At 40.8% G+C, this 18,200-nt stretch overlaps 1 protein-coding gene across 4 annotated transcripts; it reads right to left on the reverse strand.

Annotated features, from left to right (window-relative positions):
• Nucleotides 1-6,759: 6,759 nt before the first annotated feature.
• Nucleotides 6,760-16,657, reverse strand: LOC143301486 (alcohol dehydrogenase-like). 4 transcript variants are annotated; one of them, XM_076615805.1, is made up of 7 exons: nt 16,505-16,657; nt 14,590-14,750; nt 13,957-14,026; nt 11,948-12,220; nt 11,068-11,369; nt 10,154-10,303; nt 6,760-9,140 (listed from the first exon to the last, which is right to left on the reverse strand). In XM_076615805.1, exons 2-7 carry the CDS (start codon nt 14,737-14,739, stop codon nt 9,006-9,008), a joined length of 1,080 nt encoding a protein of 359 aa, XP_076471920.1. In that variant the 5' UTR covers nt 14,740-14,750; nt 16,505-16,657; the 3' UTR covers nt 6,760-9,005. The 4 variants fall into 4 exon arrangements, with proteins under 4 accessions (XP_076471920.1, XP_076471918.1, XP_076471919.1 ...); XM_076615803.1 differs by having other exon boundaries at nt 10,154-10,330; XM_076615804.1 differs by having other exon boundaries at nt 13,930-14,026.
• Between the last annotated feature and the right edge of the window lie 1,543 nt (nt 16,658-18,200).

Raw genomic sequence — 18,200 nt, forward strand, 5'->3', positions numbered from 1 at the left:
TTCGGCAGATACAAGCAGTTATAACTGCCACTGAAGGGGTGCACTGGAGTGGTCCGATTTGCCTATTCCCATTCCGCCTATTCTTTGATCGTGCCGCCACCCTCAACGGCCTCTCTTGGTCCCGTTTCGCCTACCCGCCGCTCCCTGTTGTTTTAGTTCGCCTATTCAGCCTCTCTGTCTCTGTCTCCGTCTCCGTCTGTCTCTCTTTCTCTGTCTGTTAGTGTGTCTGTCTGTCTGTCTCTCTCCCTCTCTTTCTAACACACACACACACATACCGTACACGCAAACACACACACACGCAAACGCGCGAGCGCGCGCGCGCACACACACACACAAGTTGTTCTACTCTGTGTTTTGACTGTTCCGTCTTTCGGTGTGTGTGCGTGTGTGCGTGTTAGTGCCGGCGTGCGTGCGTGTGTGTGTGTGGGTGTGTGTGTGCGTGTGTGTGTGCGCGCGTACGTTTGTGCATGCGTGCCGTGAGTGCGTGTCTGTGTGTGTGAGTCATTTATCTTCTACATCACATACTGTTAAGGCCGACATGTCAGTGATATAAACCACGCAATCCTGCACGCACCGTCGCGCACGCACACACACACACACACACACACACACACACACACACACACACACACACACAAACAAAACAAACAAAAACAACAACAACAACAACAACCCAAATCTCGGACAAACAGTCAAAACACTGGCACAAGGTAGTAAAGAACAGCGTGTATGTCATAGAAATACGCATATTGCTAATCCAGCCAAGTATAGCCCAGCAGTGTACAGCCGGCAGGCCAGAATTGCCTTCAGTCTCGTCTTATCTTCAGCCCGGGCTAACGGTTTACGTTTGCTACAAGGAGATACCCCTCATCCGAGTCCAGGGCCGGTAAAAGTTTATCTTCTGTTGGACCGCAGCCAAAAAGTAAGAATACCCAGACTCTACCGAAACTGAACGAAGCATCTGTGGAGTTTATATAGGCTACATATACAAGTGTTCGTCGTTTGTAAACTGCTCCTCCGTGTCTTGTTTACACTGTAGCGCGTCGACTGACTGTGCGTTTTTTAATCACTGAGATATAGAATCATGTCTACATCACTGGTACATGTCTATGGTTTTTAATATGAAGAGCTGAATAGTTTGTGTGCACACGCACGCAATCACGCACGCGTGCGCCGCGCGCGCGCACACACACACACACTGACCACACACACACACACACACAAACGGCTCGCGGGCGGGCGGGCGTGCACACCCATACACTGACGCACGCGCAAACTATTATCACTGTACTGATCACGGCAAAGCACGTGATCAAAATTAATCAGTAAAACGCTAAGAAAACAACCAGGACGAAGTGACTGGATTCTGAACTGATGAATGAAACGCCGCTCATGAAGGATGCATGCCGCCATTATGAGTGAGGGTGTGTGTATGTGTGTGTGTGTGTGTGTGTGTGTGTGTGTGTGTGTTTTGTCTTCAGTTTAACGTCTTTCCACTCGAAGTGATATTAGACGGAAAACAAAACAAAACAAAACAAAACAAAACAAAACCCGTGGGGGTAGGGGTTGTGTGAGGGGTGGGGTGGGGTGGGGGTGTGAGTGTGTGTGTGGGGTGGGTGGGTGGTGGTTAAGAGTGTGTGTATATGTGGAGGGTGAATAGGGAGAGACAACGCTAGGGAAAATGGAAACGTTATAAACGCCAACATCAAACAACTATAACAAATGTCCTATAGGACTACGCAGCAAACCTTGTGTGTGTGTGTGTGTGTGTGTGTGTGTGTGTGTGTGTGTCACTGAGTGTGCGCGTGCGTGCGTGCGTCAGTGTGTGTGTGTGTGTGTGTGTGTGTGTGTGTTTTTTATGTAGTTTTTACTTTTCTTCAATCATGCCTATCCAGTGATGTACATTTGTTTTAAGCAGTGCTGATATTATTTCAAAATGTAACAATACAAGTCACGTGCGCAGTGAGTTCAACAGCCGGCACATCAAGAAAATCTTTCATAAAGTCATTACCTGAACTGTATGCATGTACACTGCAAAGTGCTTCTGATATGAATAATAATAATAATAATAATAATAATAATAATAATAATATTTTTTAAACCATTATCATCATTATCTTTATCATTCTTCTCATTATTTTTTTTAATGTTTTATTATCATTATCATCAGTTATCATTGTTGTTGTTGTTGTTATCATTATTATTATTGTTGTTGTTGTTGTTGTTGAGTGTTGTTGTTGTTGTTGTTCTTGTTGTTATTGTTATTGTTATATTGTTGTCAGTTATTGTTATTGTTGTTTTTGTTGTTGTTCTTCTTCGTCCTTTTATCATTATTGTTGTTGTTGTGATTATGATTATGATCATTATCATCATCATCATCATCATCGTCGTCGTCGTCGTTGTTGTTGTTGCTGCTGCTGTAGCTAACCAAAATAAGGAAATGAACAACAACACTGTAGTCTTCCTTTCCAACGATCTGTGATCAACAATGCAGTATTACAAGTCGCCGGGTATGTCCTATGACCGTGACACAACACTTACGGATCTCCAGGCGAATTTAACTCTTGTTTGACTACTTCTTAAAATCACTGCGTTCTGCTTAAAAAGAACTGGTGTATGATGGTGTATTATTGCAGGTGCATTCAAACAAAACAAAACAAAACAAACAAACAAACCAAAAACAAAAAAAAAACAACCTGACCCCCCCTCACCCCCCCCCCCCGCCCCCCACACACACACACAAACGTGCTCGCAAGAAAGCCGGGCCAATGCCGAAAGACACACACACAACACACACACACACACACACACACACACACACACACACACTGACGCACGCACTCACTGCACGCGCACACTCAGTGACACACACACACACACACTGACGCACGCACTCACTGCACGCGCACACTCAGTGACACACACACACACACACACACACACACACACACACACACACACTGACGCACGCACTCACTGCACGCGCACACTCAGTGACACACACACACACACACACACACACACACACACACACACACAACACACACACACAGGGACACACATCGTGGCTGACACACGCGCGCGCGCGCTCAGTCAGTCGCCGGACTGAGTACACGCACTGACCGTGAACACTGATGTAAACTTGTATAGGGATAACTCATGTTGTTGTTTCAAGAAAGGAAAAAAAAAAAAAAAAAGAAATGTTTGAACTAAAACGCAAAAAAAGTCATTTAAACAATCACTGTCTTTTACTTCAAACCGGCCGGCTTCTCCTCTCCCCCCCCCCCCCCCCCTATTTTTTTTTTTCCAAGCAACAGCAAAAGACACCAAGAACCACGATAACAACATGAAAACCAGACCAAACAAAACGAAACAAACAAACAAAAAAAAAAAAACCCACCCAAAAACGAACGAGACAAAGAAACAAGCGCGCCTAAATCTTGCTTTCAACACTAAAACATGAAACGCTGTAGAAATCTCTCTCTCTCTCTCTCTCTCTCTCTCTCTCCTTGCAAGTGAAGATGACTCTCCTTGGGCTAAAGGGAGCTAATTCATCATAGTATACATATACAGTCACCTGACTGGAGTTCTCATTATTTAAAGGGAGATAATTCATGATATTGTCGCCTGACCGATGATTTCTCTAAATTTTTCTTTAAACCATCATGTAAAAACAGGGGGGGGGGGGGGGGGATGTATACAAATTGAAAATGTTATTTGAAATAGAAATGCCAGTCTTACTAATAATTACATTTATAAATTTGTTTTCTTAATTCACAGATCGGGAAACCAGAAGACCGTGATTATTTGCAAAAGTCTGTATGTGAATTTGAGCCTCGCATTTGTCGATTAATTAATTTTATTGATAAATCACATATGTATTATTAAGCGGGTTTCATTTTCGAGGAAGCTGTAATCTGTTAGTTAAAAAAAAAACAAAAACAAAAGAAAACAAACAAACAAACAAACAAAAAAACCCAAACGTTTTTGTTTGTATCACATGCTCTCCCGATCTTATGATTAAAAGGTGATCTATCTTGCTTTTAGTTTTACGTTTTACCAGTAGCTCATGCTGTGTTTTAAACACATGACCTCTGTGCTTGAAACCCCTAATTCTGTTATGCTGTTACGTTATTCCAATGATGTTATCTAAGCATTTAACCTATGTGCTTGTTTCCCTATTACAAATAACAGAATTATGAGAGCAGAAAATTATATAAAAGACACCTTTCTTGCACGCGGAAATGATCCCTGTTAATATCGCATGCACTGTTGAGTGTGACATTCGATTTCGAAGCTTTAGGGACCATGCTAGCTGTACCCATAACCAGTCACAAGACCACGTTTGATTCAAGTGGAATGTAAGATATACGGTCTCGTACGTGTGTATCAAGCTTACAAGATCCCCTCCTATTTTGCCAAACTAGTAATGACCTTTACCTTTGACTTCCCCCTTCTACCATGCTTACCATATTGTGATAAAGTTATTCATGTCTACCATCCATTCAACTTGGGTTCCTATGCCGATTGGTAGAAGCTGAGAAAACACCATGGACACATACGGTACACACACTCCACCGTGACCGGATTGAATTCATTACGTGAAACCGAGATTCGAACCCTGACCTTCACGAACACTGTATTGTCCAGTAAGTGTCTTATAACTATTATACCATCTTCCTCCGCAAACCAGGAGCTAAGTACGTTTTGTAAGTGCTGCTGCCATGATGCGTCGACATGACGTTCCGGTGAGGTCACAACAATAATATACTTTATTTTATTTTATTATTATTATTATTATTATTATTATTATTTTAAAGTTCAAATTATAGATGCAGTGAGACCGCTCAAACGTCAGCATCACTGACAGCGTTATCGGAGCATGTCGTAGTGTAAACAGCGTCAAGGTTACTTTTCGCATGTCTGTGGACTTTGGTTAATCTATTACGGCATTTCCATGAATGTAGGTTTTTCGGTATCAATAATCATTAATTAATGTTATAAAGGTTGGGAACTGCGATTTTAAAAAAATCAGTTATGGCCTGAATAGAATGGATGTGACCAACAACAACAACAAAAAGAGGTCGGAGAGGGGTATGGAAAGAAGTTCAATGGTAAATCAGTTAACTGCAAAATCACATTGGTGGGCCGTCTTTTCCGCACCAGTTTGGGTTGTTGGGTTCGTCGAAGTTGTCGCCCCTGTATTGTATCGGAATTCGAATGAAAGCATTGGTCATGTCGTTTGCCCAAAGTTATGGCCCTTGTGCCGACACGTTCAGCTGAAAATCAAACATCTAGGCTACTAATAATGAATTTGATCCCTGTTTATTGGTATATTCCTGTTTCTAAAGAGTACTGTGTGTGTTTTGTGCTCACTCAAAAAAACAAATTAAGTATGCGCTCAAGATATGACGAGAAAGCCAGGATGTATGCCGAAGGAGACTGAGAGATTTAGCAGTGATAATTATGATCATTAGCTGCTGAAAGTTATTCTTGTGAATACGTTGTAATGCTTCGTCAATCAGCTGAGTGCACATACCAGTTCACCTTCATCCATTTTACGACCACAATCATCAAGTTCATTACTCTGCCATTTCCTCAAAACGTCAGCCTTGATCAAAATTATTTTTTGGGTGGCAAAATTCACAGATTAATCAAGCAGTATTTTACCATTTGTCAAATCTTGTGGGACACAAACTCCTACACAAAATTCATTTTTAAGGAATTAATGATATAGTTGTATCGTGTCACATACAAGTATACCTGTTTGTGAGGGACTTTTTTTGTTTGTTTTGCGTCAACCCTTAAAAAAAAGTGTATCAGAATAATCAACCTGATGATTGTGGACACTTGACGGGTGAAGATGAAGAACACTGTGTTACCGTCTTGATGTCTGAGTGTCTACATAGCTTTGAATGCTCACCATTTGGCCACTGTCCAACAGTACTTAAAAAATAAAATGAATAAATAAAATAAACCCCTTCTCCCGTCCCCCCACGCTGTGAGCAATATTACATGAGCATACGTCTGTGTTTTTCACACTTGCAAGTACCAATGTATATGCAACAATCTAGTGTGTACATGTGTGCATATCCACATGCAAGTAGACATGCAATTACCTTGTATGAGTACATGTGTGTGTGTGTGTGTGTGTGTGCAAGGAGACAGTTACCTTGTGTGTGCATGCGAGTTTCCGTGTGTGCGTGTGTATGTGCATATATACATACAAGTAACCATGCATTCCATTTTTTCATTCTCTCCCACTAAAAACAAACAAACAAACAAAACAAAAAAACAACAGATACACATGACAGGCAAGTGCTCAGACTGAAACAAAGTTCACAACCTTTTCAAGTTTTCTTTTGTTTTTAATGTCTCCAACTTTGATTTTTTTTTTTTTCATTAAAAAATTGACAATACACATTTTCTTCAAGAAAATGCACAGATCTGTATATACATAATCATAACATATCATACATCTCGTACCTGGTATGATCAAGTCATTTCACACGCTGGTTTTTGCAAGTGTTCATGAACAATGTAAACCAAGAGATCAGATCTCATAATGACCAAATAAATAAAAATGATTAAATAAGAAATTTATGTGAAAAAATTTCATTATTATTCCCCATTGCAACACAGTGTTAATGCACAACACTGAAGAGGAAAATGTGTCTATCTTTAATCTGAATGTCAAAAATAAATAAATAAATAAATAAAATAATTGAAGAAAATACCAAAGGCTGCTTTTCTTTTCAGAGTGCTGCGATAGTGTGAATAGTGTGTGTGTGTGTTTGGTCAACTGTAAATATAAACTCTTTTTTTTTTCTTTTCTTTTTTAAATAAATGATCAATAGTCACTCTGAAAATGAAAAGAAAAAATGGTCTTAGTACTGTAAGAGTTCAGAAAATTTCTAGTGCAGCAAAGAAAAAAAAATGTGGTGGAAACTTTCAACTTTCAACAAGGAAAAATATCTAAAACATGTCTGAAAAGGCAAAACATTATATGTATTTCTTAACATTTATCTTTTCCTAACATTTTTCTTCTCTTCACATTTTATCTATTCCAGTATTGGAACCACTGCTGTGGATAATAAATAAATCAATGAATGCAAGATTCCTTTTCTGGAATCGTAGCGACAAAAAAGTAATAAATAAATGAATAAATAATATCAGTAACTGAAATGTGTGCAAATGGACATTTGACCAATACTTTGGCAGCACCTGACCATAGAATAAACACATCTTGCACAACCAAACAGCTTTGCCATATAAATTCTCTTTCACCTCGGAATGAACACAACTGTGTGCTCTTGTAGGATTCTTTTGAACCATCATAAATCTCAGCAACACACAAGCCCTATTATTTATATTATTAAGCACTTGCTCATTCACTCGAACACACAAGCCCTATTATTCATATTATTCAGCACTTGCTCATCCACTCGAACACACAAGCCCTATTATTCATGTTTTTCAACACTTGCTCATCCACTCCGTCCCCAGACTTGCATATTGCTAAAGCAGACATTCAAACATTAAAACCACATCCCATTCATCGCCATGTTTTCTTCCTCACATTCAGCGACTCACTTCAAAAGACTCGGGGAAATATATACATTAAAATTATTTCTCAAACTTCCTTCCTTAGTTCTGTCCCACTCTTCACTCATTCTTAAAATTTCACACACGCTATGAATAATCTACTCAATTCAGCTTGTAAACATACAACACTCTGGCAAAATGCTACGCATGCAGCTACTTTCAAAAAACTTCTTGTCACTCATCCATCACAAGAACGTAAGAATCTCAAACTCGGAGCATTTGAACAGAAATTTGATGCGAACAAGTCCACAGTGGAACACAGACTCGTCAAGCTTTTCAGACATTTTCTGTAATGAGTAACGATTCAAATGAAAGTACCGTCATGATATGAAGAGCTCCACAATCCTTCGTAGTCTGGACATTGTGTCTCCATTTCTCTCACGCAACATTCTCTCCACACACCATCACAGTTAAGCTAAGTCCTTTAGGCATTAACAGCAGTCAGACCTTCAGTGAGGGCAGATAATGCCAGACATGGCAAGACCCAAGCAGAAAAAAACCGATCGGTTTTATCATGAAGCAAAGGCTACAATCTGCAAGACTAAATCTTGCTTTTGATTCATTTGTGCATTCAGTATTCATGAACTGCATTGGTCATGGTTACCTGAATAAACCAGAGCCTGAGTTCCCACACAGACTCTGTTTACCTTGCAACACTACAGACCTCTAACATGCAAAAATCTGTAACACAAGACATGGGTCCATAAACCATATCTCCAGGATTAATTTTTTAATATTTTTTTTTATAACAAATGCCATTGTTTCCATCTATCTATCTATCTATATATATATATAAGGGAAGCAGCTGCTTTTTTTAATCCAGGTGAGATTTCTCTAACCTGAAAAAAAAAAGAAAAGAAAAAGAAGAGACGCTACTACTTTGCTAAAGACTGGTTTTTTTTTTCTTTCACTCTAAACTTTGCTTTCAGTAAAACCGACAATTATTTTTTTTCTTTTTCTTAAAGCAGCCTTGTCCTCTGCCCATCACATTCCAACAAGGTCCAACACGCCCAAGCTGAAGAGAAATGGAAACAAAGCCACTGATGGAACACCAACAATGGTGGGTGGCAACGACAGGTCTCCAAAGCTCCCGTCGCCCCCAGTCAGCCGGCTCCTGACCAGTCCAGGGTTTCCAACTTCTTCACTAGCTTCTCTCCCCTCCGCATCTCCATCCAGCAACACTGACGAGCCTCTGCTCCGTGTTTCGCTCCCAAGTGCCCACCATTGCCTCGGAAAGAGCGAGGATCACAGCTACGCTGCTTGTGTGTCGCCATTTTGGTTGTCGTAGTTCGTTGGAATTCCTTGCTTGGTGGGAGGAGTTGGGGGGGTGCGGGAGGGGTTTCCATCACAAAAGTGTGCTTGGAGGACTAGAGAAAAGTCATGACAGTTTTGCAGCCAGTTCACTGGTTGTCTGTGACAGTGGCCGTGTGGCCCAACCTGAAGATTGCGCGGCCTGTGATGCGGCACTCGCACAGATCGTCAAACACCTGGCTCAGGTCTTCGATGGGAAACACTGCATAGCATGGTGGGCTCAACTGAAACACACAAACATTCACCTCCGTAAGTTAAAGCATACATTCACTAAAGTTTGATATTTCAAAGTCTCAAACTGCCATGGACTAAACATTCATCTCCATAAATAAAAAGCTTATGTTCACTGATTGTTTATATTTCATAGTCTTTTGCACTTTCTGTTTATTTTCTCCTTCCATTTCCAGAACAGGCAAAAGGTAAGTCAATCTTATAAAGTCTTACACTGTTCCAATCGTACTATGTTTAAGGCATCACCATAAAAAAAATCAGATTTATTCGTTGATGTTGATGTTTTACCATATCATCATTCATTAATATTGCCTCTTTGTTACATTTTAAGGGTGAATATTCATCACCTTAACCAGAACAAAACAATCTCTTCACATAACAAAAAAAGAGGATTTAACTTATCACACTTCATCATACAGCTGAACATATTTTCGTTTCATACTTTCTATCACCAAACAGCTGAACATATTTCCATTAACCGTTAACGCTAATGATCACCAAACAGCTGAACATATTTCCATTAACCGTTAACGCTAATGATCATCAAACAGCTGAACATATTTCCATTAAATGATATCACTAATGATCATCAAACTGTTGAACTTATCTTCACTCCACCATCTCTCTCAATTGTGCTCTTCCCTAACGTGACACACCGTGTCCGTGTCCTAACATGACACACTGTGTCCTATACCGCAGCTTCTATCCACTACAGAACTGTTTCACTCACTCAGTACGGCCAGCCCTCTCTTCTCTACACAGACCGCTCGGATGTTCAGTGGGTGTCTCAATGACCCAACCTTCATCTTCTGTCGTCACAATTGTGGTATTCTTTGTCAACATTCACCTCTTCAGTATAAGAGCCTTCCGCTTGTAATATTTTGATGGTGGTAATTGGGGTGAAACGCTGTTAATGTCGTCTCTTTCGCCGTTCGTATGGAGAGAGTTAACACAAACAAACACTGATAACGGACTAGAAGAACTAAAAAGAAGGACCCCTCCTTACCTTTCCTTCCACAACCAGGCCAATGAGGTCTCGCAGCTGGTTCATGTTGCCCTTTGGGATACCCACAATGCTCTGCTGCTTGGCGGCCAGTGCGTTGAGTGAGATGTTCACCTCTGTCATGGAAGAGCCACCCACTTGCACCATGCCTTCCTGCGTCGTCAGGTACAGAGACAGAGACTGTTAGAGCTGGGTTAGACAGTAGATGACAACGGGCAGTGTCTCTCTCTCTCACACACACACCAATCTTCACACTAACAAAAAAAACACCCCCAAAAACAACCAAACTGGAAAAAAAAATCTAATGTAGGTTTAAACAAAAAACCCAATCAGTTTTGATAAGAGTGTCATATTTCAAACAACACATTTGTCTTCAGAGGTGGTTTTATTATCTCCACACCTCACACTGCTTTTCTCTTATACTTATTTAAAATAATATTTCACTATGACAACAGCAGTGACTCGTACCAAAATTGTACCTCAGTACTCTACTTCAATGTTTCAATTAAAAAAAAAAAAAAAACAACAACAAAAAACCCCCACAAACTACAGAATAATTCATTAACTAAATTTAATACAACAGCAAAAACTTCACAAATATTTGTAGTAGATGCTGATTACAAAATTTCAGTCGTTATATCCTGCTGAAGGATGTTTTGTCACCTTGTGCTTCGTTTTTCTCAAGGACATAATTTCTTACAAAAACCACAATAAAAACAGAACTTCCTATATACTATTCACAAAGTTCCAAACCTCCAGCTCCACCCCCACCCACCCCCAACATGGTTTTCTCACAATTATTCCTTTACCTTTAAAAAAAAAAAAAAAAAAAAAAAAAAAAAAAAAAAAAAAAAAAGTTTCGCCCCATTTCCCTAACATAAAAGTCAGAACTCCATCCAAAAGACGTTAATACTCACTCGGTTCAGAACTTTCAACGACCGCTGCATCGTCCGGGGACTGCTGACAAAGTCGATGATGATGTCGACGCCTCCCCGGCAGGTGTCCAGCGTGCGCTCCACGATGTACTCTTCGTGGTCCTCCTCGTTCCAGTGGATGATGTCATGGCAACCGTGGTCCTGAGCAGTGAGGAGTTTATCGATGGAGCTGTCGGCGACGTACAGTCTGACGCCGCTGGACAGCGAGTCCATGACCAGCTGAGCCAATCGGATCGTCCACAGACCGAGGCCTCCCGCCCCAACCACCAGCACATTGACGCAAGCTGTCAACACAGAACACAGGTCATTCCATTAATTTTCTCAAGCTCTGTCAATGAAGAAAAACGGTGGTTATTCCAGTAGTTATTGAGCTAAGAAGTTGACAGAAGCAGTAACAAATAACAGAGGTCATTCTAATTATCTTCAAACTTTTAAGTCATATTCTTAGATACAAAGACATCCTATTTTTCTTCCACCACCATCCACACTTTTTCTTCTTCTTCTTTAAAATTTTTTTTTTTTTTTAATAGGAAATTACTACTATCAAAATTTTGTGTTCCACTGGATTTTTAAATCTCATGATTGTGAATAACTTATCTCCCCTGCCACACAAGATTTTAACTTCCAGAATACCTCATTTCAGAGGAGCTTACTTTTTTCTTTCATGATCCCTATGCAACTGGAGAATCATTTTCTTTTTAATATTAGAAAATAAGAGTGGTAAGGGAGAAAAAGAGAATGAATAACAGCAACAGTACATTCACAAACACACAGAACAATAAACAAGCATTCCACCCAACACCCAAACCAAAAACACAAAGCTTCAAAACCACCACCACCACCACCACAAAACACTACTCACATTTCACTTGCTGCAGCTTCTCCACATGGGGCTTGGCCGTCGTGAGTGCGGCATAGGCCGTGAGAGCGCCACCTGGCAACATGGCCGCCACCTCCAAGGGGAGATCATCGGGCACCTGCATCACCTGCCTGGTGTCTGGAACAGGCAGGTACTCAGAGTACCCACTGTTGGAGAGCTGCTCGTCCGGGAAGAGGATCACCTTGTCGCCCGGTGTGAAGTTGCAGTTGGGGAGGGAGTCGCCCACCTGGTGAATGGTGCCGGCCACCTCCATACCTGTACCACACACACAGACAGAACCGTTGTTTATTTCCTCCATACCTGTACCACACACAGAACCGTTGTTTATTTCCTCCATACCTGTACCACACACAGAACCGTTGTTTATTTCCTCCATACCTGTACCACACACAGAACCGTTGTTTATTTCCTCCATACCTGTACCACACACAGAACCGTTGTTTATTTCCTCCATACCTGTACCACACACAGAACCGTTGTTTATTTCCTCCATACCTGTACCACACACACACACAACCACTGTTTATCTCCTCCATACCCGTGCCACACATGGGACAGAACCATTGGTAATTTCATCCAGAGGAAATGTGCCGTTTTCATCAACCAACTTTCGTCTGGTGGAATTATACCCGTACAAAAAAAAACCCAAAAAACTTTTTAATAATAATAATAAATATTTATAAAGCGCTGAATCTTGAGCAGAGACAAATCAAAGCGCTTTCACACCAGTCATTCACACGTATGCACAACTCTAAACCTGAGAAACTGAAGACATAGACAAGGAAAGGGATGGAGGCTATCTTTGAAAGAGGTAGGTTTTAAGGCCAGGCTTAAAAGAGGTTAGTGAGGGGACAACCACCGTGTATTTTATACCAAGAGGAATTGTACTGTTTCCACCAACCATCTTTTACTCAACCCAAGAAGAATAAAGGAAATTTTCTTCATAAAATTACGTTTAAGTAACATACTTACCGTGACCCACTGGTGCAGACCCTTGCCGGAGTCTGCATCAGCGGGTCATGGTTAAGTATGTGTAATTGAATATTGTTTTAACTGAGCATCATTTATTCAATCAAGAATATTAATATGGCTTTAATAAACCATTATTTTATTTTACCTAGAAGAATAATACATACAATAAAACATAGGTGGAGAGTTTCAGACACAAACACATGATACAGTGAATTAACATCACATTCAGAACAGTGCAGACGGTATCACTTACAGTATATACCATTCTCTGTATGTTGTTTTGTATCAAGATACACACATCCACAATACATTCTATTACTTCATGCAAAATACCAAGATAATAATTACTCAGGAGAACATTATGAGTACTGAACAAGCGTTACGTGACCGAAAGCATTCCAATCCGTTTCCACATCATGAAAAAAAAGAGAAAAAAAGGTAAAGAGGAGAAGACATTACTGCATGACATGCCACAATATCCATACTGACCAGTTACTTCCATGTTAGTGATACTTTGGGTTAACTTGGTTTAAGAATATTATGACAATGTTATTCCACCAAATGCACCTAGTTTTTTTTAAAAACACAACACCAAGGTAACTACCTTGCCCTTTACCCAGTTTTTGTTTTTATTTTCTACACTCATGAATCAAAGTCCTTCCATTTTTGTTGTTGTTCTCATTCTCAGTTTTGAAAATGATTCCGAGGAGGAGGAATATAAGGGTAGAATGGTCAAGCATATTTGATTTGCTCGGCCATAATAATCTCCAATTTCTATTTGGTCAAAAATGGAAAAAGTTGTTTTATTCAACTTGCGTGTACTGTTTTCTTCCACTCTCCCAATTCAACTCATAACTCCTTTCTTTCGAAATTTCAGATGGACTCCCTTTTTAGATGCTTAGATGCCCTAATGTACAAGCAACAAATTCAAATGGTAATTTTCATTTATAAACGGGCGCAAGGCAAGGCAGTTTACAGGTCAGGATGCACACCTGGATACAATGAAGTGTCTCTAGTACCTGGGAAACGAGCGCGCATGCGCTTCCTTCGCAGCTTGCCCTCGGAGTAGCAAGCGCCCACATACTCCACCTGAAAAACAGGTGCAGAAAACAATGGTCAATATCAGTACAGTAATACACTGAACATTGTCTTAAAACAATGGTTAGTATTAGTACAAGTACACTGAACATTGTCTTAAAACAATGGTTAGTATTAGTACAAGTACACTGAACATAGTCTTAAAACAATGGTTAGTATTAGTACAAGTACACTGAACATGGTCTTAAAACAATGGTTAGTATTAGTACAAGTACACTGAACATTGTCTTTTCTCTCTCTGTGTGTTTCTCTCTCTTTTAAAGGGTGGAAAGAAAAGAGGGCAGAGGATCAAGTGCCCAAGTAGAGAATAGTAAAAATGCTTTTTTTCACAACACCAAATAATTTTTGTGTGTGAAGAATCAGAATAATTACTATGTCAAAGTAGAATGCGTGTATGCGTGTCTGTGCATATATATATATATGTATGTGTGAATCAGAATCATCTATTTGTCATGAAAACATCTTTCTGAATTAATATCTCTACAATTTTTTTTTCCTGTAATTAGAACTTTGGTTGCCAGTACCTGTAATTCTCTGCACAAACATTAACGCACCTTGACAACAATGCCCTCCTTTGGCGTCTCAGGTACGGGCTGAGAGGCTGAGGAACACATGTCTGAGAACGGATGAGCCATCATGGAGCTTGGCTTGTTCAACAACTGCATGTTGTTGTTGGTCTTGTGGTGAACTTCGTTGTCCAGCATTTTGACAGAGTCTGGAGAGAAACAAAACAAAAAAATCCAATGAAGTGAAAGTTTTCTGGGTTTAAAAAATTTTTTTTTTTAAACGAAGCACAGTACATGGGGAAAAAAATCAAAGAACATCATTATAATACATTTCTTGTCTTGAACCGCCAGTGTCAAGAGTACATTTCTTGTCTTGAACTAATGTAAGCCATAGTTGTGACAATCTTTTCGCTCTCTCTCTCTCTTTTTCTCTCCGTGATTTGAAAATAGGAAATTGTGTACATTAGAGGGTGGATGGAACAGCAACAGCACGGGGGGAAAAAAGGAAGAAAAAAAGTGGTCGACTTATGCCACACGTTTATTTGTACGTGCTATGTTGCAGTCGACATCACTTGCTGCAACGCATACTTTCGCTTCCCAAAGCCCATCTGTACTCCATCCATGTTTACATTTACAATTAAAAGACTTTTCAACTACAACCTGACACTTTCCTTTAAATATCATGCCCCTAAAAATTAACATTAAATGTCCTAACCACAAAAGTGCCGTGTCGTAAATTCTCCTTGAAAAGACGAGACAAAGTGAGCTTCGTATGCAATAAACTAGTTTCGCAAATGAGGCGCTTTGTGACCTCAAAACTTGTCACAATGAAGTCACCCAGACTCCCGGTCGCGCAACTCAGTTAATGTATGCATAAATAGAAGGTCATCGGGGTCGTCCAATGAAACAAAGCCCTTTGTGTATCACGCACCAAGTCGGCAAATTTCAATATTTCGGGGGATTAAAGAAGTTTAAACAAATTATAATTATTCGGCATGATATATGCTTCACTTAATAATCATTCAATTAACTGAAAACCAATTACCATTTCAATTCGGAAAGATACAAGCTGAGTTTTGCGACAGCCAACCGGCTTGGACGTCCTTGACCTTGCGTGACAAGTACATGATCAGCTGGTGGCACATCGCTGGCGCGTGTACAGCGCAATATCGGTTAGGCTTATCGTATTTTCCGTCTCCTTTGTTTAGACCACCGACTTTCCGTTTCTAACTAGAGTGCAAAAAATAGGGACAACTGATGAACGAGTTTCGTCGCACTGTTAAAAATGCAGACTTGCGAATCTCAAAGACCTCGGAACACATTGGTTTGGAATATTATATGCAAACTATTTCTTCCATATTTTCACACCCATTGATCTTTTCGCTTCAATTTAACTTTCCCTCCTACATATTAACCAGCAAAGCGTACAAAAATATATAACTATACATTACAGAACTCAGACCTCATGTCAATCCATCAAATCTCAAGATCCAGGTACTCCCCCCCCCCTCCCTCCCCCCGCCCCCCAAAGCTTCGTCGTTCCATTTTCACGGTGATATTTACTCTATTCTGCTGTTAGAAACACAATTACATACCACATACCGTTACTCATAATATAAAAACATTTCGGTACATAATTTACATCAGTACATGTATACATATTGCCAACAGGCAAGAGCGAACAAACATACGAGAGAAAGACGGGTGGGTGGGGACGGGGGTGGGGGCTTTTAAACTGGTTCAACGTAGGTTACAAAGAGTTGTTCAATGAATTTAGGACATCGTTTTTCACAATAAGTTAACCAATTGGTCTTTCAGTTTCCAGCACTGCATACAGCTGTCATAAATATTTACGATTTGGGACTGGCGTAAGTCACCGCAACACAGAACGTTCCACGTGACTACACAAGACAACCAACCACACCCCATTTAATTTCAGATAAAAGATAAAGAATATACTTACTGTTTATGATAAAAATCCAAACAGAAAATATCCACAAACGGGTTGATAATCTTTCCTGGGTTCAATCAAACGTCTGCTCCCTCTGGCGCGTGCAAGCACAATGAGTCCACTTGCGATGGCAAGCGACCTTATAGAGGAAATCGGGGAATCATCCACTGAGCACGTGGACACGACCGAATAAACAGTCAACTTGAAGCGCACAGCGAGGTCAAGGCACGCGGCGAGAGAGTGATGCATGCAACCGTAAGGAGCCTTGGAAACTAAAAATCGGTTGGCTCCAAAACGACCACGCCGGTTTCATTGTAGAAGCCGTGCATGATTATTTCATTTAGCCACTTGAATAGTATGAACTATTATGATATTGTTATTGTTGAAAACAAAGCACAAATTGTCACACAATGTTACGTACGGCGGAGTGCATTTCATGAGGCGATTTCCTTTCGAGCTTTGAGCTAAAATTAGCAAGCTGCGTGGAGGGGAATCCATGCGCCTGTCAGCTGATTGCGGGCTGTGCGTGCGACGGGGCAAGTGCACGTGGGGCGTCATTTGGTTGCTACGCGCAAAAAATGACGTGTTCACCTGCGACGCTAAAATATGCCGATGAGTTTTCGGTGCTGGTACACAGTGAAACATGCCGTGGATGTCTGACCGTTGTGATGGTGACCTCGGAATCCCAACAGAGGACTCGGAAGGAGCGACGGTGGATTCAAGAACCTGTGATCGAAGACGACCTTTGGTTGCCTGTGACTGAGTGTCAGTGGCCCAACGCTGCATCAAGTGACCGATATTTGTCGAGGTCATGGGTACCGCTTTGAAATCGGTCATATCCAAAGGCGCTGGTCGACCCCCCCTCCCCCCCCCCTTCCCTCTTCGTTCGGCTCGAATGGCAAATAATGTTTCGCAGCAGGCCATTGTGTATTACTGAGCAGCATGCATTCCGCGGGCACTGCTGCTATGGCATCAAGATTGTGTGTGTGTGTGGGTGTGTGTGTGTGTGTGTGTGTGTATGTGGTGGTGGTGGTGGTGGTGGTGGTGTGTGTGTGTGTGTGTGTGTGTGTGTGTGTGATTTTCTTCTTCTTATTCTTTTTCTCTCTTTTTTTTCTTCTCTCTTCTTTGTCTTATTCTTTGACTTCTTGCTTTTCTGGCCTATTTCTGCTTTCTGCTGTGAACAATAAATCTTACTGCTTTTCTGGCCTATTTCTGCTTTCTGCTGTGAACAATAAATCTTACTGCTTTTCTGGCCTATTTCTGCTTTCTGCTGTGAACAATAAATCTTAATTTAAAATGATAATGTTTATATTCAATGTAAATTCTTTATGTATATTAATCTCCTGTTAAAAAAAAAAAAAAAATGGGGGGGGGGGGGGGGGGCAATGACTGCAATGACTGTCATTTATATGCGGTTGGAAAACGTGTTATTTCAACATAATGGCATTTGTGTGGCGTTCACCAGCCGTCAGTGAAGCCAACGAATTTAGAGTTAGCTCATTAAATCCACCCACGTCAGTATACCCGTATCGACGTCACTGTCAGTCACACTCACTGCGGGATCCGCGTCAGTCAAAATGAATTAAGGTGGCACTGAGTACAGTGTACTGATGACACGCGGCGTTGAAATTAACCACTCTGTCACCACGTGTGAAAACATCAGGAAGGGGCTGGGCACTGAGTTCAAGGACTTGGAACTCTTCCTCGT

This window comes from Babylonia areolata, chromosome 27 (genome assembly GCF_041734735.1).
Source record: "Babylonia areolata isolate BAREFJ2019XMU chromosome 27, ASM4173473v1, whole genome shotgun sequence".
NCBI lineage: Eukaryota > Metazoa > Mollusca > Gastropoda > Neogastropoda > Buccinidae > Babylonia > Babylonia areolata.